Here is a 25969-nt window from a genome sequence, read left to right as displayed (position 1 = left end):
TGCCAACCAGTCGTACCATCCCTTCAGCCGTACACATTAGGGCCTGGGCGATTTTTGACTACAGAAGCTATTGAAAAATTTTGAAATTATTTCAGTGGGACCGTCGTGATTGATAAAAGTCTAGGCGCTGGGTGTTAGAGGCAAATTCATGAGCACACGGTGAATTGAATCACTTTTTCCAGGCAGCCATCATTTCCAGGTTTTACATCAGACATTGCATCTCAATTCATTGGTATTTAATCAGCATATTCAGCATTGTAATTTCAGTCATCCTTAGTTGCATAGGGTTGCATTAAGTTGCTGCTGTAGATGATCATTGTAATGTCCTTTTATTATCAGCATATGGGTTGTATGTCAACTGTTTGCCTAAATTCCTAGTGGCTGTAGATGTACATTGGGATGCTTAGAAAGTGTTTGACATAATGCCAACTAGCTGTACTAGTTAGTTTCAGTCATTTACATGTATGTCAAAGGTCTGAAACAGCTAATATATCATTTCTATAACAACCTTGCATTGTTAGATGCATTCAATAACCTCATTTGGAGCCTATGAATTCCAAGAAAACAATCAGAAAATTCATAACAGCGGCTTCAGACATTGTATGCCAAGTGTTTGATAATATTCCTTAAGCTTCATAACAGCAAATTGTGAACAAACTTTACAAGGGATATTACAAGAGGGGTATGCAAAACTCTTAATTGGTGACCTGCAGATCATTATTGATAAAAAAACATGAAGAGAAAAACTCCCTTGATGAATCCCTATATGTTCATAATGTTGTTCCATTATTTCTACATGAAGAGTGCATGACATCATCTAGAGAGACAATCAAGTGTGAAAATGTTACTACAGTTGAGAACGAATCAGAAAATTCAATTTGTGACCACCCTTTTTTCCCTAGATGAATTTGAACAAAAGTCTTTAGCATTGCAAGATTTGAAGGATAGATTATTGGTCACAAAGGAGAAGATTGTGCAAGTATTGACAAGGGTAGATGATTCTCACAAATGCATTGAAGATCTTATATGGAAAACTCAAATTGAGGAGAGGCAAAAAGCTGTTGCAAGGGGAGTTACTAGTATTCAATTGCACAGAGTCAAAGAAGCATTTGAAATGATGAAATCGGATTACTCGCAGCTGTTAAGGGATAGAGATCTTGTAATCAAGTTTGCTGAAGTCAAGGAAAAAGAAGTTGATGACCTTTGCTTGCAGCTAAGAATGGCTCATTGTTCATTGTACAAAGCAGAAAATCAGTCATTTACTACAGCCACTCCTCTGGAACAAGAAGTAAATAGGGCTATGGAGATCATACAATTTGTTGAAGGAATTGATGCAATATGTAGGGATGAAATCGGGTATGATGATCCCAACATTTTCTATCCTAAGGAGATACAATGTGCTAATGAAAATTGGCAGGAACCACAAGAAGATGAGCTCATGAAATTTGATGAAGAATTTTCTCATGATAATATAGTTTTCTGCCGTAAGAAAAATGTTATAACAAGTTTTGCAAGTGGCTTTCATAATGACACTCCTCTTGGATCAACATCTGATAACAAATACCCAAATTTGGAAGAGTTGTGGCATACTCACATGACCCCATATGTTGAGAAGAATTGGAAAGAACATCACGAGTATAAACTCTTGAGATTGGAGGAGGAAGTCTTACAAGATGGTGCAGATTGCAATTATAAAAATGTTGACTACTTTCAGAGGAGAACACTTGATAAAAAATCACCATTGATGAGAAACCTACATTAGAAGAAGAAGAATTGTTTGTTCACCATGAAGAAACTCAGGAAAAGTGCAAAGTACATGCTGATTTGGTAATGATAAACAACGGTCCTTATACTCTCATTAGTTATGAGATGTCAGATATGAACTTTTAAATTGACTTGGGTTTGGATGTCTCTATTGTTTGTAATGTTCCCTTTTCTGCTCTAGTTTGTTCTGGGGGCTTGTTTACGTGGCTAAAATCGCGGAACTACGACTCCATCCGGCCAACGCAGAATAGAATGCTAAGTACCCTATCCTCTCTTGACATAAGGAAATCCCTCATGTTGTTTTAAATTGATCAATGGGGGATGACCTTAAGGTTTCGGTTGTCAAGTCTTGACTGCAGGATAGCTCAACGATCGATGTGTTTTGCTGGAAACACAAAGAGGACTTACGGTTAGACAGAATTGATTTTGTACAAGTTCCTTAAGATCTTGCAGTTTGATTTCATCTGATTTACCTTTAATATGATGCTACTTTAGCTTGACTTGTGGGTTTAAAAAAAGGGGAGAAAGGGGATAAGGATAGAGAGTAATAAGAACAGCTAACTAACTTAACTAAGACAGCATATTGAGACACATAGACGGAAATCTTAAAATAACCAAAAATTACTTTGCTAGCAAAGAGCACAACTAGGTAAAAACCAATGCAATCATCTAGGAACTTTAAATTTTCAAATTGCTGAATACAAATGCTGGATTTTCACACACATTCATTCAAATTGAACAACCGAACTTAGCATAAAATTGGGCTCAAACTAACCATACAGAGGGAATAACAATCAGTTGTTTCTTAATGGTATGAACCAAGATTTCCATCAAATATATATGTAAACAAACTGTATGAAAATTAGATACATTTGTAGAAATTTAAAAAAAGGGGTGAAGAAGAGGACCATGCACTCACAGTAAAAATGACACAGCTTTAACATTCATTAAAATCTGTATAAATTTTGCCAAAGCTTTTGCAACAATCTTTAACTTTCTACCTCAAATAAAGGAGAAACCAACTCCTTTATATAGAGTTTTCAAAATGGACGAATGGCCAAGATTAAACTTAAACAAGTGGGTCAGATTCATCCCTTAAAACAAGGCTGCCCATACCCATAAATGGGAAACAAAATATCAACATCAACCATAAAGTAAATAATAACTACCAACTACCAAACATAAAGCTGCTCCAAAAAGTGCACTTGCACGGAGTTCAAAATTTACAATGACTTTGGTAGAAAGAAACTTTATAGTTGAAAAAGTGCACTTCAAATCTGAAAGAAATAGATATTTTCAAGAAAGCACTTTTTCCTTCCCCGTGGTGGACTTTTTCTCCACAAATTCGTCCTCTTCATGCAGGTAACCTTTCCAAATGTCTCGATGTGCCGCACGTTCCTCCCGAACGTACTCTTGGAATTTTATACAAATGGGAAACAATTCCTCATTAGAGGGAAAAGGAGGATTGCGCATTTTGAACTTTGTGCCTTCAAGATTAGAGTCAACTATCCCTAGCCGCTCACACCAATCTGATTGTTGATCTTCGAAGCGCAATATGTCTATATGCAACTTGCTAATGCACTCTATGTCCTTCACAGAGTATGCAGTTTTATCAAGCTTCAACCTGGCATTCCATCGTGATACTACATCAACATCCTCCATGGTATCCGTCCAGCCAATGACCAATGCCTTATGGATATTTTCACCGCCATTTTCAATATGGGATAGGTCCATCTCACATTCCTCCTAAATCTTCTTAATGGTGCCCGCATGTCCATCTTCATGCAAACAATCCAATACCATTCCTTCAAAGTATTGACATTATAGGGATCTAGGATAGAATAGAGTGTCGGAATCAGAGTGTGAGTCCCAAAAAGAGCCCTCATGAGTGATTGAGCTAAAGCAACCACCTCCTGAATTTTGGCGTACTCCTTTTGCACCTCCAACATTTTGATTTGTGCCGCTTGAATTTCGAGTGTTACTTCAAATACATCATTAATAATCTTCTTTCCTTCCTTTTTAATGCTCCGGATCCATTCCCTAGTGGCCTTGGTAGTGTCACGCACTCCTTCAGGTTTAGTTGTAGTCTTTTGTGCCAGTGCCAATGGGGGAACATGGGATTCAACAGCATGCTGCAGCAGTTTCAACAGGTGATCTATGTACCCTTCAGCTTGCTCATCACGAGCTTGGTACATATCTCTCTCAGCGGTCATTTCGTTTTGCTGTCTGAGCATATTCTACACGCTGTCTGAGCATATTCTACACGAAATCTCGGAATTCTTCCCTCTCCTGCTCTTTGGTGGCTCGCCCTATTGGGATTGTCGTGACATTGTAATCAGCCAATGCAATCTAATCTATTGGTTTGTCTACAAGTGGGGTGGCAATATGAATCGTGCAGTTCCTTTGCTCGTCTTGGGTAATCTTGGAGTAATTCTTTGGCCTTTTCCTACCTTTGAATTTTATTTCTCCTATTCGAGAGATGATATCCTCCAAGTTAATTGGTGGCTTGACAGCTGTTTTCCGTTGTGCATGAGCAATTAACCAGTCCTGAGGGATGGTCGATCCCGATGTAATTGCTAGATTCTCACTCTGTTCTTTGGAGGCGCCAACTGACTCGCTACCTATTTGTAAATGATCGGTCATAGGATTGGGTGCAGTATCTAACCCTTTACTCACGACTGAGCTCTCCCCCACTTCACTAAGAAACTGTTGGGTATCCTCTTGTAATGGTTGCTCTTCAGTTCTACTGGGTTCTTGAGTCTCATCCCCGTTCTGTTCTCCCTCAACCGTGGTGTCATCTTTGGTGCCGCTATTCGGTTGCAACTCATGCCTACTCTCTTGCGTGAGCTCATTTTTACCAATCCCTTGATCAGGTGCAATCTCTCCCTCCTCGTCTTGATTTCTAGGTTCATCCAAGCCAATGATCCTCACCTCTGCTTCTTGCTCATTCTGTGTTTGAGGATTATTTGCCTTGAATGCAGTAGGATCACTTTGTGAAGGTGGAGTGGGTATGTAATCGAGTTCAACCACATCATCCTCTGAACTGGGGTCCTTGGATGACGAAGTAACCTATGGGATCTTGTCTCTCCTTGTTCTTTTTGATGTTTGAGTCCCTCTATTGGCGCTTGCTTTCTTTCTCTTCTTTTCAGGTTTCTCAACCTCTTCCATTAGCGCGCTTGAGGTTCCTTCGTCCTCTGAAGACTAGGAATCGAGACTACCCATTAAATTGTACATGAATTGGGTCCCTTCATGGGTCAGTCTCTCAATTTGTTGGGATAATCAGTTATATGTGTACCTTCTTGGAGCTTCCATGACTGCCTCAAAATCTATGATTGGATCCTGAGTCCAATCAATGGCTGGCAAGAGGTCTTTGACTGCTTCAAATTCTCGGACTTGCAAGCAATTTCCATAGTCTGTCACTTGATCTGGGACTTGGTGGTACTCATAAAGCCACATTTGCTGAACACTCAACCTAGAATATTCCTGCCCACAGACTTCAAAGTCATCAAAACAATTACTCCAATAGTCCTCAATTGATGCCTTGGCCCTGTAATACTTGCCATAGGCCCTCTTTGCCATTTCATCATGATCAAAGCATTTCCTAGGGAAATGTTCGCGTAAGCAATAGGATGCCAATTCAGCAATTGACTCTTCAGCTTGCACCGAATTTTTGAAGTGTGCATGAAGATTACCCAAAATCATGGGGAAGGTGAACCTTGATTCCTTTTTGTCTCTGAGTAAGCTGCTTGCTGGGTGTGCCTATCTTGCTACCTCCATGAGGACTACTCTGTCTGATGGATAGCGCGGAAGCCGGAATGGTGTTCCCTCAAAGCCCGCTATTCTGATGTAGGTGAACCTGGGGAACTGGATGAACCATGCACCATATTTTCGGATCAAAGTGATAGCCTGTTTTGACAGCCTTATATGCAATCCTCCTTGCATTAATCTTACCAGGCGCATTGTAAAAGCATCATTAACACGCTCATACTGACAAATTGTGTATGAGATGTTATTCTTTTCTCTTTGGGAAATCTCATAGTAATGCAGCTGAGGGTAGCAGGCGTATACCTTCACCTGATTCGGCCTGTTCCCAATCTCACCTTTCTTAATTAATCTCGTTAGTGACTGGTGTCGAGCAAACATGTAGACCAAGTAGGAAGTTATGGCAAAGTACTTTTTTTCTTCAAGCTCAATCAGCTGTGTATGAATATTATCACTGATGATCTGAGCCCAGTTGAAATTAGACTTCCCAGTGAAGACTTGCTCCGTGAAGTAGAACATCCATTCCTCACAGAGATTGGATTGAGGAAGTCCCATGACCCAGCTGAGTAAGGTAACCATATCACCATACTTATTGTGAAAATCACTTTTGGGGGTCTTTTTACTGATTCTAGTGCTTGGGGATCTTCTCTCCTTGAACCATTCTTCATTTATCAATGTTTTCCACTTAGCAGGATTCATGTCATAAACAACCTGAGCCTCATCAATAGTTGTGGCAATGGGATCATCGGGAAATGGGATATCAAATGCTTCCCCAAGGGCTTCAGGCGTGAAGTCAGCTAGTACCCTCCCCTTCAACACCACTAATCTAGTTTCCGGCTGATAATGTCTAGCAGCCTCAACCTGAAATATCCCTAGCCAATTTTTTTGAAATTTTTGATCAACTTAATTACAACAACTATATGAGTGATCAATTAGTTCTGAGAAAAAAGTATTTGATTTGCTGAAGCAACTCTAACCAGAATGGCACCGTGTGGATGAGCATTGGTCAGAGGATCTTAGTTGCTTATGAAAAGAACTCTAACCAGTATGGCGCCGGAATGGCGAGCATTGGTCAGAGGGTCTTAGTTGCTTATGCAAAGAACTCTAACCAGTATGGCGCCGGGATGGCGAGCATTGGTCAGAGGGTCTCTGAAATCTAGAACTGGAAGGAACTCAACGCCAAGTATGTGCTACCCACTCCAGACGGATAGGGGCTACCATATGACGGAGTGAAACTTAAATGCTTGAATTTAATTGATTGCAGAAACTGAAAAGACACTCGACATCCAGGATGTGCTTTCAATCCCAACAGGGAGAGGAGCTACCATAGGATGGAGGTAGATAAGATAAGTTTGGTTAGCTTGACAATTACAATCAAGATCACAGTTCAAGACTGCCAGTACTACTGGTCAGAGTACAATCAAAGAAATTCTTTCACAACTCCCCTTTTAGAAGAGAGTTTTCTGATTCAACATAAATCTGCACATTCAGCCGCGAACCCATGGATCACTGCCAACAGCTCATTCCGTCCTCGTACAATCTTCTTTCCTCCGGAAACTAATTGCAAAATGCCTTGGTGACGTGGAAACCTGCGAAAGACTCAAACAACACTGCAAAACCCTCACAATGAAAAATGGCACGATTTCCAATGCATTTAAAATGGTACGGCTGGCTGCAAAATACGATTTGTCATTAAAAATAAATGCATGAACCAAACTTGCTGAAACCCTAGGAAATGCAACGCCTAGGTGAGACAAATGCAAAGAACTAATACCCACAATGCAATTTTTTTGTATTTTCTGGTTGTGAACAAAACATGAAATTAGTCGCGGGAATTCTAGATGCAGAAAACTGAATGAACTATAAGCCTAAATGATTACAATGAAAACTCTGATGATAAACTACGGCTAAATGCAATTACATAGAGAATATAATCACCCTAGTTGCTATTTTTCAAGCAAGAAGAGATGCCTATGCTAGAAGGCTTCCATTCCTTGAAGCATGTCCAGAGCCAGACGGCTGCCCAAATACAAATTCTGCCAAAAGATCCCTTCAATCCTCCCAAGACTCCAATAAATAGCTTCACTTGCCTCCTCAAAACCCTAATTCGATTTCCAAGGCAAACCCTAATCCCCTCCTCAACATGGCGCCATCACACCTAGCCAAAAAGTCAATGAAATAATATAAAAATATCACCTTGGTAAGTTTCGCCATGTTTTGACTTTGGCCAAGGATAAAATATTAAATAAATCCTCCATGAGGGCGCCACCCATAAAGTCCCCCTTTTAAGTGATGTTTTTAAGTTGTTGGACTAGGCCAAGGGGGGATAAGCAACTTTATAATTATAATGATTATTTAATTAAAATAAAGTTACTTGACCACACAACTCCAAAATCTGAAGCTAGAACCTGACCATGCTCCTGGAGTTAACTGAACAGGATGTAGAGATTGCCCGATGCCACGCGAGCCCTGCCAAAAATAGAACTTACTAAAAATAGTAAATTCTGAAAACTGCTCCAAAAACTGAGATGAAGACATCGTTGCGAAGCCCTCTGAACCATCAGAAAAAGCCGACGATGAACCCATCCAAAAAGACCTCCTCAAAAATAGGAAACCCTAATTTTACCCTCCGACTGGCCTCCGAGCTTCCTAGAAAGAGACCAACGGTTGCAGAAAGGATCAGGTTTGAGAAGGGGTCATTACACAACCACTAATTCATAATTTTGCATGGCCAGAGCGAAACCAGCTGCCTGAGCAATACCACTCTCCATCATCCATCTGGGCTTGCCATATGCATTCGGAGAATATACTCTATTTCTGAAAACCTGGATATCAATATGGCCTAGGTCCGTGTCTCCTATGTTTTCCCACACACTCTGGACCTTCGACTCCCTAACTCCTCCCCCTTGGTACTAGTACTTCATTTTTTCGACCTTGCGGGGAATGTCAACTTTGGAAATCCGAGATGTTCCAGTTGCGCCAGGTGCCTTTGAGGACTCAACTGCCAATTTAGGCATCTATCGTACACAATCGGACACGGATTACGAGATGAGATTAAGGTAACAAAAATGGGTTAGCAAAACCAAAAGACGGTGTTAGCGTTAAGATTGACGATCAACGAGGTAAATCGAAATTTGGAAATATTGCTAAAACATGACATTTAAACAATTTAAATTTGATCGTCTGGAAGCTAAATGCAATTTGAAGCTGAAAGTCAGGTTGGCTTTGAGCGAATTTTCAAAAGGTTGTTGCTCCTGATCTCTATGTTGACGATGCAAGTTGCCAGGGTTATTGGGTCGCACGATTTCAGTGTTTTGAGTTTTCAATTTGATTGCCTTGAACGTTTTTTTATTTTTATTTTTAAATGCGCTTGGAAAAGATTGTTTGCAAACATCCTCTACTTTAAAGGCACTTTGTTTTCAAACACGTTTGCCTTATTGGCCTTGAGCATTTAGAGATAATTTTGGTTTTTCAGTTTAGACCGAAATCCGAAAATTTTGCCCAAGTTTCAAATTTGATTGGAGGGCCGAATAAATGATGATTACTTCTAGGGTGTCAAGTTTTCAAAAATAATTTTGAATTTTCTTTGCCTTTCGATCCTAGGTTTAAACATGGCCACTTCGCACAAATTCAATGATCGGAAGGAGAAACTTACCTAGCGATTTGCATATTGTTTTGTCATCCTATGTTCAAATAGAGGCCTTGGTGCGAATTTGAAAACCCCTAGCTTTCGGCTAAAGACAAACTCGCATGAATCGAAACCCCTGCAATTTGAAACTTCGATTCTAGGCTAAAGAATGTGTTCGAGAGTTTGGACTATATTTGTGATTTGGAACTTTGATTCTGATTTGGCTACAATAAAGGTTTCGCGAGACTTGTTGGCTTATTTTCCATTTTGGCTAAAGAGCCGATTTTATAAGTTTATAAAGCCCTTTCAACCTTTCGGTGAAAATGGCATTGTTGACGTCCTTCGGCAAGAATGAAGACTTTCAGCCAAAATAAGCCTTTGCGTGACCACTATCCTTTGTTAATTTTCGGCCGAAAATAGCTTATTGCACGATTCTTAAAGTCATTCAATATTCGGCCAACTTGAGGGTTCTGAGCGATCCATACCATTCAAATATTTTCGGCTTATTAGCACCTTTTTCAAACTTTGTGAATTTCGGCTTATTCGGCCGAATTGTGAGCTTCATTTTTGGCTCATTGAGGCATTTTGCGAGTTTTACATATTTTCGGCCTAAAATGACCATTTTCAAATTTAGGTGATCTACCTCCCTTTTCACTTTTCGGCCTAAAATGATATTTTGCGCAATTTTGACGACTTTCGGCTTACAACCTCATTTTGTGAGATTTTCTCCCTTTAGTCATTTTGAAAACTCAAGCTCTTTAGAAAATTCATGACTTCATCACTGGGCATTTTTCCCTCTTCCAATTCCGGGCTATAAGCGAATTTTACAAACTTTATGAATTTCGGGCGCTTGGAGGATCTCGTGAATTTGGACATTTTCGGCCCAAAACGACATTTTGCGCGATTTAATAACTTAATGCCTTTTCAGCCTACTTGGGCGTTTTTCAAGTTTAGACATTTTCGGCCCAAAACGACATTTTGCGCGATTTAATAACTTAATGTCTTTTCGGCCTACTTGGGCGTTTTGCGAGATTTAAAACTTTTCGGCCTCAAATGATATTTTTCAAACTTAGGTGAGTTTTACATATTTTCTCAAATTTTGGCCTTATAGGCCGATTTTCAAGCTTTAGACGATTTTCAGCCTTTCTTATGTTCTAGTCTCTCAAGCCAAATTTGAAAAACACTATGCTCGTTCACCCTTTTTTCACTTTGCAATCGAAATTGCGACTAACCTCCAAGGTGAATTTCTTTTCTCCTTAATACCTTGAATTCATAATTGCTGCATCTTCTTTGCAAATTACCGAAACTCCCTACTCAGGACCTGAGCGAGGACGAGACGAGAAAACACCAAGAGGGGAACCTTGTTGACGACGGGGAGTGTGTGCAAAGCATAACAGGGTTGTTGGCCAATTCCAAGACCCGTTGGTCAATCAAATGCAGAATTAGGGTTTCCTATTTTGTAGGAGGATGTTTTGGCAATTTTGATGGCTTGCATGTTGAAGTTTTATAGTTTTAATTATGGATTCTTTCTGGATTTTAGAAATCTTCGCAATGATGGTACATGCATAGAAATCTGTGGAGTTTGGTAAACTTACTATTTTTAGTAAGTGGGGGCGAGGACAACTCATTTTTCTAGGTTTTTCTAGGTTTTCATAGAGCTTCGCGATGGTGTGACATGCAAATGAATTTGAAGACTTTTCCGGACTTACTATTTTTAGTAAGTTGCAATGACTACTCAAAATGTGGTTAAAATACATTTGGACACACTATTATTAGTAGTATGCTATTTTTAGTAAGTAATATTTTTAGTAGGGTTTTAACAGGTCTGTTCAGATGGCTATTTCCAACAGGTCAGTTTGAGCAGTTGTTCTTCCAGCATTTTTTGAAGTATTTTGGCAAGTCTGCGCTTATGTTGAGCGAATTCATGGTTGAGGAAAAATATTTTATTAAGTGAATTATTGATAAGGCTAGATGGACGCCTTAGGAAGAAAAGTTAATTTTATGAAATAATTCACTTATTTACATTGGAGGCCATAATGCACTTTATTAATATTTTTTATAAAGTATCATTTTCAAGACATAAGGTGGGCATCCATTTTGGAGATATTTCATTTAAAAAATTACAACCTTTAAAGTGTCCAAGCAATAGTTGATTTTGGCGTCCCTTATGGAGGAATATATGATTTATATGATTTAAAATAAAGGCAAATATTATATTGCTTTGGGCGTCCAAGTTGGCATTTGACTTCATTTCATTTCATGTCAATTTGGAGGGAGTTGAATTTGAATTTGGAGCTTCAAAGTCTATAAAAAAGATTATAAGAGTGTTGGGCTCTTGTTTTTGGAATCCATTGCTATTATAACGAAGTGCTATCAAAATAATTCCAAACTTGCTTCGAGGGATGCATACCTCCTAGTACCTTCAATTTTGAGCTTGAAGGATAGCCCCTAGCTGAATATTGTGACCGTTTCTCATTCAGAGGAGCGGACTGAGTTCAACGAAGATGAAGATATTTGTAGTTTTTTTTATTTTTGAGTGTTGTTTCTAGTTTTGGAGTTGTTGTTTTGTATGGTGCTAAACGTGAAATTCATTCACAAGTCTCTGAGAGTTCAGTCTCTGTTTCTGGGTATTCTTCCTATGATTTCCTCTTGGTTAGGCGATCCATTTTGCTAAGTTTCATGGATTTTGGTGATGATTTGGATTTTCTAGACAAAATTGCCCTTCTTGCCCGGTCGTGCCATGCTGGAGGCTGCTTTGGGAAGTGTGCAGTGATATTGGTTCAGATTTGCAATGAGTTGTTGGCTTTGGCTAGGGTGCCTTCTCTTTAGAGATCATTCACACTTCGTTTCAAGTCATTCGGAGGTGTGTGGGTAAAGTTATGAGCATTTAGGTGATTTCTCTCATTGCTGGTTTGTTATTTCAGTTAGTTGTTCTTTATATCAAACCTAAATTACTTACCTGTTTGGTTACTTTTCATATGCTAGATAGTTCTTATTTGTTAGAGGATTGATTCCTAACATTTTCATGTGTTTGGATATCATTTTTCTATTGTAATCTGCAAGCTAATGCTCTCATTGTTATGCCGAATTCAGTAGTACTGATCAGCCTTTATTTAATTGCACTTTACATTTTTTATTCCCACTGAAAAGTGGAAGAGGAGGGCCTAGCCGCCTATTTGTTACTTTTGGAAGTTTTTATAGTCTTCCCGCTAAATAAGTGGTTGAGTGATCTATTTCCATGTTTGTAATAATTGTCCTCCTGCTGAATAAGTGGTTGAGTGATCTATTTCCATGTTTGTAATAACTGTCCTACTGAAAAGTGTAAGAGTGATCTATTTTTCAGAGTTGTAATGATTGTCCTCCCGCTGAAAAGTGGTAGAGTGATTTTAGATTTGAGTTGTTCTTGCCTACTGAACAAGCAGAAGGGGTTGACTTGCCACCCAACATTGTACTTCAGTTTGTCTTTGGAGCTAATGATCACCTATTCACCGAATGCTCTCACCTTCCCATATTGAGCTCTTGGTGAGCAGAAAGTGGAAGGGTTACTTTTCAGCAGCATTGTATTTCACTTTCCTAACCTTAACTGATGCTTTGATGTGTTAAAAAATCAAAAAAAAGTAAGGGGGTCATTTCATTGTTTCATGTTTCATACAAGGTATGACTCTTCCTTGTTATTTGAAGATTAGCATAATTAACAAGCATAAGGTATATAAAGTTGTTACTTTTATAGATATACCAAGAAGTTTGAATGAACACGAGAATCATGGTTTTGAAGAGTTGATTGTTAAAACTAAGAGGAAGATGATGCAATTGGAAATCGCATGGTTTGACAAACACAAAACTCTTTCTAATTATGATGAGCAGAAAATTATGAATGCATTTTCAGATTTGGCTCCTTGGTTTTCATTTTACTTTTTAATGTTTAAAGGCTGTCTTATACTGCTAATCATGAAGAATCCACATTTTGTGGTTTTGACAATAGCTGACTACATGATTTTGTGTGCACATAATGATCTCTATAACAATTGGGAGTTAGGTGTGGATGAGAACTTACCAGTCCATGACAGCAAGGAAACTCTTGAGGTGATAAACAATCAGATTTTCATAATTAATACTGCTGCTATGATTTGTTCTAGCAACTCTGAGGGAAAGAAGAATGCAGATTTTGGAGATGACCAAATGAGTTATGAATCATTCCAATTTTCAGATTTCAGTATGGCATCACAAGTGAGATTCCAATTGCATGTTTACATCAGCATTAGAGATTTCTATGTGTTTGAGTTTTGTGGTGCTAGCTTTTCTTTGGGAATTGGGTGGATGCAACCACAGAATCAACACAATCAGATGGTGTTGAAAGATTCAGTAGATGAGACATCAGAGATGGCAATGGTTGTAGGTGGACATTATGAGGTTGCATGGTCAACCCATCTTGATGTGTCTCTTCAATTTCCTACATCTAGGAATTGACATTGGTAAGTTGCTCGTGTTGGTTGAAAATTTTGTACACGTGGGGGATGTACAAAATTGTGGTTTCAGCCACAGTGTGCGAGTATGATACTCTCCTAATTTAGGGAAGGCTCCCCCTAGGTGTTTTGATGTGCTTTTAGGATACTTACTATTTATAGTAAGTCGGTTGGGCTAGGGTTGGATCATTAGTAACAGTATCATGTCAATGGAAAATGTTCAACATCGATTGGAGAATTTATTAGCATTGATATGATTTATTTATGCATTGGTAAAGTTAGATTATAAAGTTAAATATAAATTTAACTTTATTAATGTAGGACTATAGTTAAGTGGGAAATATTTAAATAAAAAGTTCCCCTTGTTTGATAGCACATTGAAGACATTAAATGTAAACGGGGAGTTATGTTATTTATCCCACATTCGCGAGTTGAGTGAGTGAGCTCTTATGTGGGCATAATAAAAGGCTTCCAAGAGCTCATTTTTAGATATGCTTGGTTTTATTATTTTTTCTCTTGGAGAATTTTGGGAGCTTCTAGCTTTCAATTCTGAAAACCTGAGAAGGGAAACCCTTAGTAATTGAGAGATTGGACGAAAACCCATTTCTCTCTTCAGGTGGATTTACTCAAAATTCACATTGGAGCTTCAAGAATATTTTTTTACAATAACCAACATTTGCTACAGTACGGCTAGATTTACTCAAAATTCACATTGGAGCTTCAAGAATATTTTTTTACAATAACCAACATTTGCTACAGTACGGCTACAGTAATCGCTACATTGTCCCCTATAGTAACCGCTACAGTATTTGCCACTACTGTTAGCTTATTGGAGGTTTAGTTTTGTGTTCAAATTAAGGTAAAATCTGATTGCTTCATTAGTTATTACTTCAGTTATCCAGGAGACTGATTTGAGACATTGAAATCGGGATTGGATTGAAAATTATTATTCTCTTGGCTGGGCCCTACCAATTTGATATCTGCAGTAGTTTTTGTTGAGCCGTACTATCTTGGAAAGTACAGTACAGCCTTGGGCAATATTAGAAAGAAAAATACAGGTCTGAAACCACTTGAAGGGGGCGTGTACCAGTCTGGAAATCATCTACAGCCATCCATACAAATCAGAAATACCTAGTACTGGGTTGTCCAGGTCTAAAAGTGTTGGGGGGGGTGTGGGGGTGGCTGTCGTTCTAGTCTGAAACCTCCTTCAGGAGTGTGCTCAGGTCTGGAATCTACAGCAAGGGAGTCGTACCATGCTGGATTGTAAAGTCAAGTCTCATTAATGTTGTTATTGTAATCAATAAACATTCTTATGCTTGGAGCAGAGGATTTGGTACGCAAATACTGTGTAATGTTTATTATTTGAAGAGAAATCAGAGTAGTGAACTGTTGTTATTGTTTCTCATGTTGGTGTTAGAATAGAGCAAGTGTTTGACTCATTATTGTTAAAATTAATAGAAAGCTGAAATATCTATATTTGTTCTTATTTGTAAACTCAGAATAAAACCAAAATCAGAAAACTCCAGAGTCAGCTTGCAAGCAAACTGTTTGACAAAATTACAGTGAGTGGGAAAGGCAAAAAATAGTGGCTAGCAACGGGGCATCTTACAAGTTCCAAGTTCCAACCAAAACCTAGGATCTCACTCCAAGTTCCTCATTCCACTCGACTATTGTTTCCTATTGGATCAGTCTTCTTGGCAACCAAGATCTAACTTCTCTCCCAAATGCAACGCCTACAAATTGCAAGTACCCTTTTGGTGCCGTTTGCTATTGGAGTTTCTTCCATCCACATCTTCCAAGTTCCAACTAGAACTCGAGGCCTGACCAAAACTTGGAACCTGGTTCCAAGTCCTTGGTTTTGCCCAAGTTTTGCCATGCGTTAGATTTTCTTCCTTTGACCTAAAAAATCCCATTACAACTACCAATTCTCAATTTGTGGAAGCCTTATAAGGATTTTAGACACATTTTGCACAAATTTATAGAAGGGAAAGCAATACCAGCACTTCATTTATTGGATTGCAAACTCCTTTTTGTCAAAAAGCCATCACTGCTCACAATTTTTACAACAGATTCCATGGGGGTTTTTGCACTCCAATCCATGAATTCATCAATGTCGAGGCATGGCTATAGTGTAAGGAATTTTTTTCATGCCTCTAGCTTGATATTTCATAGACAGATGTTTGCATATCATTAGCAAGGTCACGGCTAGGGTTTCTAAAAAGCACACAAAAAATATTGAGGTGGGGGGGGTGAATTAGTATTTCGAACTTTTAAACACATGAAACCACATCAACAAGGAGAACACCAAATTTTACATGGAAAACCCTTTCGGGTAAAAAACCACGACAAATCAATAGCTTTCATTCATGAAATGGGCACCAACCCAAATTACATAAGTTAGCACCAACTCTCCTCGAAGCACCAACTTCATTTAGCTTAAGCACCAACTTCAATTTTCGCACAAACTCGAATGCACTGAAACTTATTAGCACTTCTCATAATACACTAAGCACTTCAATCACCATACAAAAATTACACATATCCCGCTGAAATAGTTCTTGACTTTTTATCTGTAGCAAGATGAAAAGACAACCATAAATGAAGACAACGATTAACAGTAGAGAAATAATCTTGAAAAGCTTAACATACAGCATACATGCTTGTCTGCATAAAATCTAAACAAGGAACGATAGAGGTATTTATCAATTACTTCATAATTCAAAATGATTCCCTTTTTAATGTTGACGTTACACAGCCATCGTCAGGAATAAGCTGCCCCACTCATAGTCAAACAAAGGATCTATCGTCGCTCGAGAAGAATAAATAAATTAATTCACCGCCAAGAATCAAAGTCTGAAATTCTTGTAGTATATAGACACCTGCAGCCGTCATACACTAAGAATAATACCATATCGCCTCACTAGATTACCATGTCCAGTAGATGATATTTGTTTCACTAAACAATAGCACAAATAAAATATAATTGCCACTAATTAAGAAAATCACTTACTAGCTTTGACATCAATGACAAAATATTCAACAGTTTCATCCCTTGCAACATGCTCTCTTTTTTTGCACCCCTTTCGTAGGTTTAAAATCACTTTGTGCTCATTTTGTGAGGGCTGCCCTCTTGGATTCTCCGGTAGAATAAATCCAATTGGCATTTTCTACAATTATAATCTAGCTCCATGCCTCTATATTAATGAAATTTATCATTTTTCGCCTCTTCTCACTTCTTGTATTCTATGTAAATCTGTTTACTTTTGTGTAGGAATGAATATTTATTATCTTCTAGATTTGTATGCTATGTTAAACTTGTTTGTAGGAACTAATTGTGGATCTTCTCTTTCCCTCTTAGTGTTTGTCAAACCCTAACCTTCATACATTCTTCTAGAAGTTGGTATAGTAGAGAATTGTGAGTTCATCTGGCAATCTAATTGATTCTCTATGCTATAGAGGGAAAGAAAAACCTCATTTAATCTAGGTGCATCACCATGCCTCTATTTTCCTACATTTCTCTCTCTTTTTCTCTGCGGGCTATTAGATTAGGGCTCGTATGTAGGTTTAATCTGTTTTGGGTTGGATCAACACTCTACATTTAAGTTAGAAAGGAAGCTAACCTTCTTTGAAGGTTTGATCTCATTTGCAAGGTCCTACACCTTGATATCATTCCCATTGTGGCATTGGAGTGTTGAACAAATTTTAGCAGGGTGAAATTTCATGTGACAATAGTACTATCCAAGACTTGGCAAGGCTCAACACATGAGTTTGGTTGACTCGTCGTGGCCAACTCAAGGACTCACGAGTTTGGAGAGTCTCGCAAAGAACTTGTCGAGTCCTAAAACTATGGTCTCAACAAAAAAGACAATGAAAGGACTATTGCATCGTTTATCAAACATGTATGAGATAGTCTCTTTGTGTTGTCCACATTTTTGAATTTTTGAATTTTCAAAAATGTGACAACCCCTACAAATTTTTGCTCAAAATGTGTCATTTTTGTCTCTAAGGCATGTTTTATGAGGTGCAAAACTCACATTTGTTAATATCAAATCATCAGGGGGTGTGTTTGCCATTGTTGTCAAAGTTTTGGTGAGTTTTGGCCTTCATTTTTCGTAGCTTTTTCTTCAATTTCGGGTTTCAGAGCAGTCACTGCAAGTAGAAGATTTTAATACAAAATTTGTGATTTTAAGGCTCTAGGGAACACTTCCCAAGGTGGAAAGTATACAATTCTTGATGGTAAATCAATCACAAGCTTATCTTCCATCTCTGTGAAAATTTTGATTACTTTTGGCCTTCATTTTGGCCATTTTCTCTCCAATTTCGGGTTTCTGAGCAGTCATTGCAAGTTGGGGAACTTTAAGATGTCATGGCAAGTTGGGGAACTTTTAGATGTCATTGCAAATAAACTCATTGCAAGTAAATGCACTTACTTGCAGTCGAGTCTCCAAGACCTGATTACAAGAAGAATCATTGTTTAAGATGTCAAGTTTCAAGTCAACTGGGGGTCTCTTTGTTGTGATTGTTGTTGAGACATGGACCAACTACGACTCGAACCTAGGACCTTCCATACGCTGTCGAAGTGCTCTACCACTAAGCTACTGGCTCCTCTTGGACCAGTCCATCGTTGGTCCGAGTGTGGCTTATTTCCAACACCAACACCTCCTTAAGCCACACCTCTCGTGTGCTTGGAGTTCCTAGCCTAGACCTGGCTCTGATACCATGTTGAGACATGGACCAGCTAGGACTCAAACCTAGGACCTTCCATATGCTGCTGGAGTGCTCTACCACTGAGCTACTGGCCCCTCTTGGACCAGCCCATCGTCGGTCCAGGTGTGGCTTATTTCCAACACCAACATGACTCTAAGACCCGATTACAAGTGGATTCTTTACCTTTAAACATGACTTTATGTTACTTGTAATCGAGTTGGAAACCCGATGCATTTTTACTTCATATTTTAATAATGGATTTGCTTGTAGTCGAGTGTCTTAAACCCGATAGCAAGTCATTCTTTATGCAAGTAAAGTAGTTTCCATTTTACTTGTAGTCGGAGGTTTAGAACCCGACTACAAGTTCTTGTTTAAAGGAATTCAAGAGCTTTTGCACCTGACTCTTTGAGCCCGATTTCCTTGGAGGAGTTCATTCCCAAGATTCATTGCTTATTCCTAGTCATGTTTCTTGGTTAAGCGGATTTCTCTTTACAGATGCGATGGAGGGTTTTCTCATGCTTGGGCTCAAGTTCGGTCTCCTTTCTAAAGTGCATTATAAGCTTTTCATTCTCATTTGTCTAAAATATTGTATCTCAAAGTCGGATTCTTAAGAACCGATTGCATATATGTGAGGTTGAGATCTTTCCCATTGTGTACTATGTTACTTGTAATCAGGTCTTGAAAACCCGATTCCAAGTGAAGGATTTCAAGTTATGTGCTAATGTAGCTTGCAGTCAGGCAATCGGGTCCTCAAGACCCGATTGCAAGTGCTTATTGATATACTTCCCTCTTATTACTCTCCCATATTGCTTATCGGGTTTCAAGAAGAGGAGTGCAAGTTCATGATTGCGAGTAGAATGTACCATGCATCATAAGAGTGGTTGCATATTTTCCCCTTTGAAGTTCCAAGTCCAATTTGCTATCAAATACCCAAGTTCTAACTTCAAGGGCAAACTATGAAGATTTTTCCCACTCATTTGCAAGCTATTCCCAAAAATGCAACACTTGTACACTTGCAGTCGCGGTTTTGAAGCCCGGTTACAAGTAGTGATATTTGACAAGCCTATGCTTTTCCCATCAAGAAAACACTTGCTTTCAGGTTTGTATGGCCTTTCACCATGTCAAAGTTAGCCTCATGTGAATACTTGCACATGCAGTCAGCATTCCCAAACCCGAAATTGAGCTTTGGCCCCACTTTTGCATTAATTTATTCCTTCCCTTGTCAATCTTGTTTGCACACACGACCTACCAAATCAACAAATTAAGGCATGGGCCTTATTTTGCAAGTAAATTTCAAGATTTGAGGATGATATTGGCTTGATGATGATTGAAATGTATTCATCACTTGTTGTCATTGATGAAACAATCCAACACACACACATGATTCCATTGACTACCGATGTAACTTCATTGGTTTACACTGTTAACCGGTATGCTTAAGGTTCATCTCTAACCGGTACTCTGTGTCAACCGGTATGTGCTTAAGAGATAACCTGTGGCTACACTAAGTCGGCATCAAAATGAAGATGAAGATGAAGATGGAGATCAAGCGGAAGATTCCAGGACAACGGATCACATGTTTTGTTCCAACCGGTATTGACTGTTCTAACCAGTATCTGTTTTTGTGATGAGTTACCAGCACCGTTTTCTTGGCGGTCATTTTTGTGATGAGTTATGACTACTTGTCTAGATACACTGCACCTAGGAAAGTGTGTTTTGATTTCCTTAGGCCAACATAAGATTTGAATGTCTATATTAAGACATCTTAGTGAATCATTTGAAACTGATAACTAATAGATATAGAGAGGAGATTATGCGAATACTGATATGCATAAAGAGTAAAAGCTTTTGTTCAAGAGCGATAAGTGTTAAGATGAAGAGCAGTGTTGAATGTACTTAGAATGATCTGATCAAGCAAATATTGTGCTACTTAGAACAGATCAAACCATTCTTGTTGTTTTCTAATCATTACAACAAAATCAAATCCCCTAACCGAGTAAGCTCTAACAAGCTTCATTGTACAAATCCTCTAACAAAGTGATCCATTAGTTTGGATTCTCAAATCCTCCAATGAGGTTACTCCTAACAGGGTAGTACTCTTAACAAGGTATAAACTTCTAATCAAGCTTGGGATCTCTAACAAGATTCGCTCCTAGCAGAGCACTTTGTAAGGCCTTAACCGGTCAGTTATCTATTACTACAGATAGTTAACTTGTGAGTTCCATCTCACCGTGGTTTTTACCTATTTGGGTTTTCCACGTATAAACACTTGTGTTATGGTGGATGTTTTATTTATTGTGGATGATGTTATTTCATTTTGGATAGCATGTATTTTGTTTTAATGCTTGGTTAAGTTCATCTACCGGTTAGTGTTTGAAGTAGTGTTTTTTTTGGTGTCACTGATTCACCCCCCCCTCTCTGTGCTTTTCAAGTCCATTAGATGACAAAAAGAAAGAACAACAACATGGCGGAGCCATAGAAGGAGATGGATAAGTGATATGAATGACTGAGAGCATGGAATGCTATCAAGACAGAGATAGGCTATTTACCTCAGCCTTGCAAAGAACTTCCCTCCTAAAAAGATAGTACTACCCCAAGCAAGAAGATAAGATTGGACACAAAGATCATTAAGGATGCAAATTCCCATTCCGGTTTGAGATGTCTTCACTAATCTTGAATACTTCAAGTTCTAAAATCGAGAAGCAACATGAAAATCATCACAAACAAAAGATGATGTAGTTAGAGTTGTGGCTTCGAACACATAGAATAGTTTCAATTATACATTTGTAATTTTTTTTTGACAAGTTACATGTAAAAACAAGTTTTGTAATTGTAAGTGTCACTTTTACTTGCATTTTTGTAAAATGTAATTACATGTAAAGCAACTACAAGTTGAGGTCATGGTGGTTGAGAGAATTTCTCAAGTTAGTTGGGATCCTCCCACCTTTTTCTCAAGACTCCTCTCCTATAAATACTTGAGGGGGTCTATTGTAATTTATATCTTTTTGGCAAGCAGGTAAGCTCTGTAGAATTTTGCACTTGTAAAGACTTTGAGCTTTGAAGTTGTAATTTGTTTATTCTCAAGTAATATCAAAGAGTTGGAATTTCAAACTTTGGGTTGAACCCATACTTTGTGTCCTTTGTGTTCGTGTCATATTGGAACATTTCTTTGTACTTATTTGAGGTTGTGGAAAGTTGTTAAGAAGAGCTTCACCCCCAAAATATTTGCAGCAAATACCTAAGGTGGAATTAGTTTAGTTTGTTGTTAGAAGCTGAGAAAAGTTGCAAGACTTTGTGCTTGTAGTAATTCCCATCTAAAGTAATTGAAGGTGCATCATACTTGCAGCCTTTGCGCTGCTATATGATGTAAGTTGTTGTTTTTGCATCATACTTACAGACTTTGTGTTGTTATATGTTGTAGATTGTCCTTATTACATCATTCTGAAAAGGGTAGATAGGAAATTAGGAACTCAAGACTTTGCGCTTGATTTTTGTTTTCCCGTCTCGATTTTTGTTTTCCCGTCTCGGAGGAAGTGACGTAAGTCTTTGTTCTTTCAGGAAACTTCATTTCCTCTCTTGGTTTCAATTTAAATTGTTGTTATTATTATCTCATAATTGTTGCTTCTTTTTTGTGAAGAGGAAAGAGCATAGTCTTTTCTGAAATAAGAGAAAATGTTTTGTCCCATCCATTTTAGATTAAATTAGCATTAGTTTAAGTGTTAGAAAAGAGGGAGCCTTCCCTAAATTAGGAGAGTTTATACTCATGTGCTGCGGTTGAAACCACAATTTTGCACATCCTCTTGGGTGTACAAAATTTTCAACCAACACTTTGAACAAAGTAGTTCTAATGAAGAAATAGCATAATTTTAAAATGAAGGAAAGCGATGCAATCACAAATCATTTGAACGAGTAAAATACCTTGATTAGTCAGTTAATTTCAATAAATTTTAGTTTGGATGATGAGATCAAAGCTATCTTCTTGTTGTGTTCTTTATCTAATAGCTAGGAAGGAGTTGTTATAGTTAACAACTTGGTGTCTAGTAAGAAGGGAAGCATGCTAAACTTCAATGATGTTGTTGGTATTCTTCTCAATGATGACATGAGAAAGAAAATCCTAGGTACCTCATAAAGAGACACTTTTGTATTTGGCAGAAAAGGGAGAACATAGAAACAAGGGAAGGATAATCACAGGGGAAGATCAAAATCTAGAGTCAAAAAAGTCAAATTTTGATATTGTGGTAAGGAACACCAAATGAAGGAAAATTCTTGGTCACCAAGAAAACAAGAAGGTTGAAGAAGCAATCAAAAGAAAGTCAGGCTAATATTATGAAGAAGATGTCAATGCTCTTGTTTTATTTATAGGAGAAGTTACTAAAGATGTTTGGGTACTTGACTAAGAAGTATCATTTTATCCGACAATTTTGGAAAAAGTTTATTTCAGTGCTAATGAGCCTTACTTGGAATAGACGCATAGGGCTTTCAAGTTTCGCGATTAATTAATAGAAGTATCATTGGCAAGGGAGATGTTTTACTAAACACGAAAAAATTGGAAAAATTGGCTGCTAAAGGATGTTAGACATGTTCCTGAACTCAAAAGAAATCTAATTTCAATTGGGCGATTTGATGCTAATAGATGCAGTATTACATTTGAGTCAAATGTGTGGAAGGTGACAAAAGGATCTTTGGTGATTGCTAGAGGATGTAAATTTGGTATATTGTATGCCCTAGAGGTTCGAACAAAAATGGGAGCTACGATGGTAAATGTAGATAGTGAAATAGAGCTTCGGCATAAAATGCAACACATGAGCAAGAAAGGTATGAAATCTTGCAGATGAAGAATCAGCTTCCAAGCTTCAAATTGGTAGATTTGGAGTTATGCAAGCATTGCATATAGGGAAAACAAAAGAGGACAAGGTTTTATATCAAGGAACGTGAGAAGAAGTCATGGCCCTTGGAGCTACCGCATTCAGATGTCGTTGGTCCCTCATAGGTAACAGGTCTGATTATTTTGTCACTTTTTTGGATGATTGTAACAGGAAGGTTTGGGTCTACATGACAAAAAAGAAGTCTGAAGTTTTGGGTATGTTTAAGACTTTATATGTGCTTGTAGAAAATCGAACTCTTAAGTAAGATTAAGTGCTTAAATACTGACAATGGGGGTGAGTATTTGAAAGAATTCGATCAATATTTTGCAAAAAATGGCATTCGTAGAGTTAAGATACTTCCTCTTTCACCACAATAAAATGGTGCAGCAAAAAGGTTGAATAGAACCATTTTGGCAAGAGCATGTAGCATGCTCTCAAATGTTGTTTAAGATAACAATTTTGTGTAGAGGCTATAAATAAAGTAGTATATCTAATCAATAGAGGTCCATCCTCTTAGTTAGATTTTGAAGTTCCAAAGGAGTAGTAGCTAGGAAAGAGGGTTTCTTATAATCATCTGCGATTGTTTGGGTGTGAAGATTTCATTCATAGACCACAAGAAAAAAAGAACCAAAAATTGATGCAAAGTCTAAAAGGTGTATCTTCATTGCATATGGAGATGAAAAATATGGTTAGAGGCTATGGAATCCAATTACCAAGCAAGTCACACAAAGCATAGATGTGATATTCTATGAAAAGGTAATGGAAAATTTGCAAGAACAAGACATATTAACCAAGGAATATGTTCCATTAGAAGACATCACAAATGGGAGTGATGTGTTCAAACATAAGGAGATTGTAAATCAACCACAGGTGCAGACTTATCCATATATACAACCACAAGTTTATCCCTCAATTTTCATGATAATAAAGAGCACGATCATCCCACTAGTACTCATGTGAAGGGTACTCCACAAGAATTAATTCCTTAGGTTAGAAGATCTACTAGGGAGTAAGGACCTCCAACAAAATATAATGATTCCATTCAACACAGGTTCATCCCACTAGGTTGATGTGTTTTCTAGGACACTACAAACACAGTATAAAATACTAAGTATTCTATCTTTTGTTGAACAAAGAAGCCTCATATGCTATACAATGTAACCAAACGAGATGACTCTTAAGGTTTACAATGCGAGCGATCAACTTTATGCTTGGGATAGACTCAGGGTGTTTGATGTGATTTTGTTGGAATCACAAGGGGACTTACATTTATGAACACTGCTAGAACGTGGAATCTATACTAACTTGTGATGCAGTAGGTGGGGTTCCACTCAACAACATGAAGAGATATTTCACAACAATGGGCTAATATCTTTCCTCACTAGTACTCATCAAACTAGTACTCATGTGAAGGGTACTCCACAAGAATTAATTCCTTAGGTTAGAAGATCTACTAGGGAGTATAGACCTCCAACAAAATATAATGATTCCATTCAACACAGGTTCATCCCACTAGGTTGATGTGTTTTCTAGGACACTACAAACACAGTATAAAATACTAAGCATTCTATCTTCTATTGAACAAAGAAGCCTCATATGCTATACAATGTAACCAAACGAGATGACTCTAAGGTTTACAATGCGAACGATCAACTTTATGCTTGGGATAGACTCAGGGTGTTTGATGTGATTTTGTTGGAATCACAAGGGGACTTACATTTATGAACACTGCTAGAACGTGGAATCTATACTAACTTGTGATGCAGTAGGTGGGGTTCCACTCAACAACATGAAGAGATATTTCACAACAATGGGCTAATATCTTTCCTCACATTCCCAAAACAAGCAACTATATTAGAACATTTCTCTCTCAAGGATAGGTCCTTGGAATTTCAAGTCTTCAAATGGACATGGATTTATCGTAGGATGGATTCTCAATCAACACTTTACCATCATTCTCCACAAAACCCAAGTTTCCCCTTCACAAGGTCACTATGCCTCATAGGCTACAAACACCAATCAAGGGCTCAATGGCTCACAAGACTCCATTGACCATGGGAACATTTTCGAACAAGTAAACATGATATGTTCCAACCCTTAACAACCCTCAAACCCACTAGTTATTCCAACTTGTATGCTTTCCACATACACTGTCCTGATTTCTACTAGCCCTCACAAATGACAAAATACGGCATAACTTTTGATGCTGATAAGATCTCCGCAAATTGACTACATATTCAAATACCCTTTTTGGGATTAGAAAACATATTAAAAAGTTGGCTACGATTGTTAGGAAACAAATCAATAAAAAATGGACTAGTAATCTGCTCTTTAGGCCTAATTACAACAGCAAATTGGGTTTTTTTGGTATAACTTTCACTATAGGATTCATATCAGAAATATAAACCAGTTTTAGATACCCATTTGTAAGTTATCAAACATATCTCAAAATATCAAAAAATTTCTTTGAAACATTACCCTAAAAAATGGACTGCTACGCTGGAAAAACCTAGTTTCTGATCTGGTTAACTGGAAAGATTCGACCATTAGACAACTTAAACGACATTTTCTTTGGACCTGGTAAGAACAAAAAATATCTGAAATTAAATTCTTGCCAACCATGTGAGTTGCAGATCCATACCATTTCGTATATGGATGTACAACATGAAAGAACAGCAATAAATGCGTGGAAAAACAGAGAAAATGAGGTTCTTTATTCATTCCATCTTCAAAATAGTCCTCACCACCTTCCTCCACACTTAACCACATACAAATGATTC

General features: G+C 38.0%; 1 protein-coding gene across 1 annotated transcript in view; it reads right to left on the bottom strand.

Moving 5' to 3' along the window:
• LOC131042106 (alpha carbonic anhydrase 4) overlaps positions 1–25751 on the bottom strand; it is a 158499-nt gene extending 132748 nt beyond the window's left edge. The window contains exon 1 of the mRNA XM_057975419.2: positions 25668–25751. Coding sequence (XP_057831402.2) covers positions 25668–25736 — 69 coding nt within the window. The 5' untranslated portion in view covers positions 25737–25751. The remainder of the gene's footprint in view (positions 1–25667) is intronic.
• Positions 25752–25969: the final 218 nt, after the last annotated feature.

Source organism: Cryptomeria japonica, chromosome 2 (assembly GCF_030272615.1).
Source record: "Cryptomeria japonica chromosome 2, Sugi_1.0, whole genome shotgun sequence".
Taxonomy (NCBI): Eukaryota; Viridiplantae; Streptophyta; class Pinopsida; order Cupressales; family Cupressaceae; genus Cryptomeria; species Cryptomeria japonica.
This window is presented reverse-complemented; position numbering and strand designations above follow the sequence as displayed.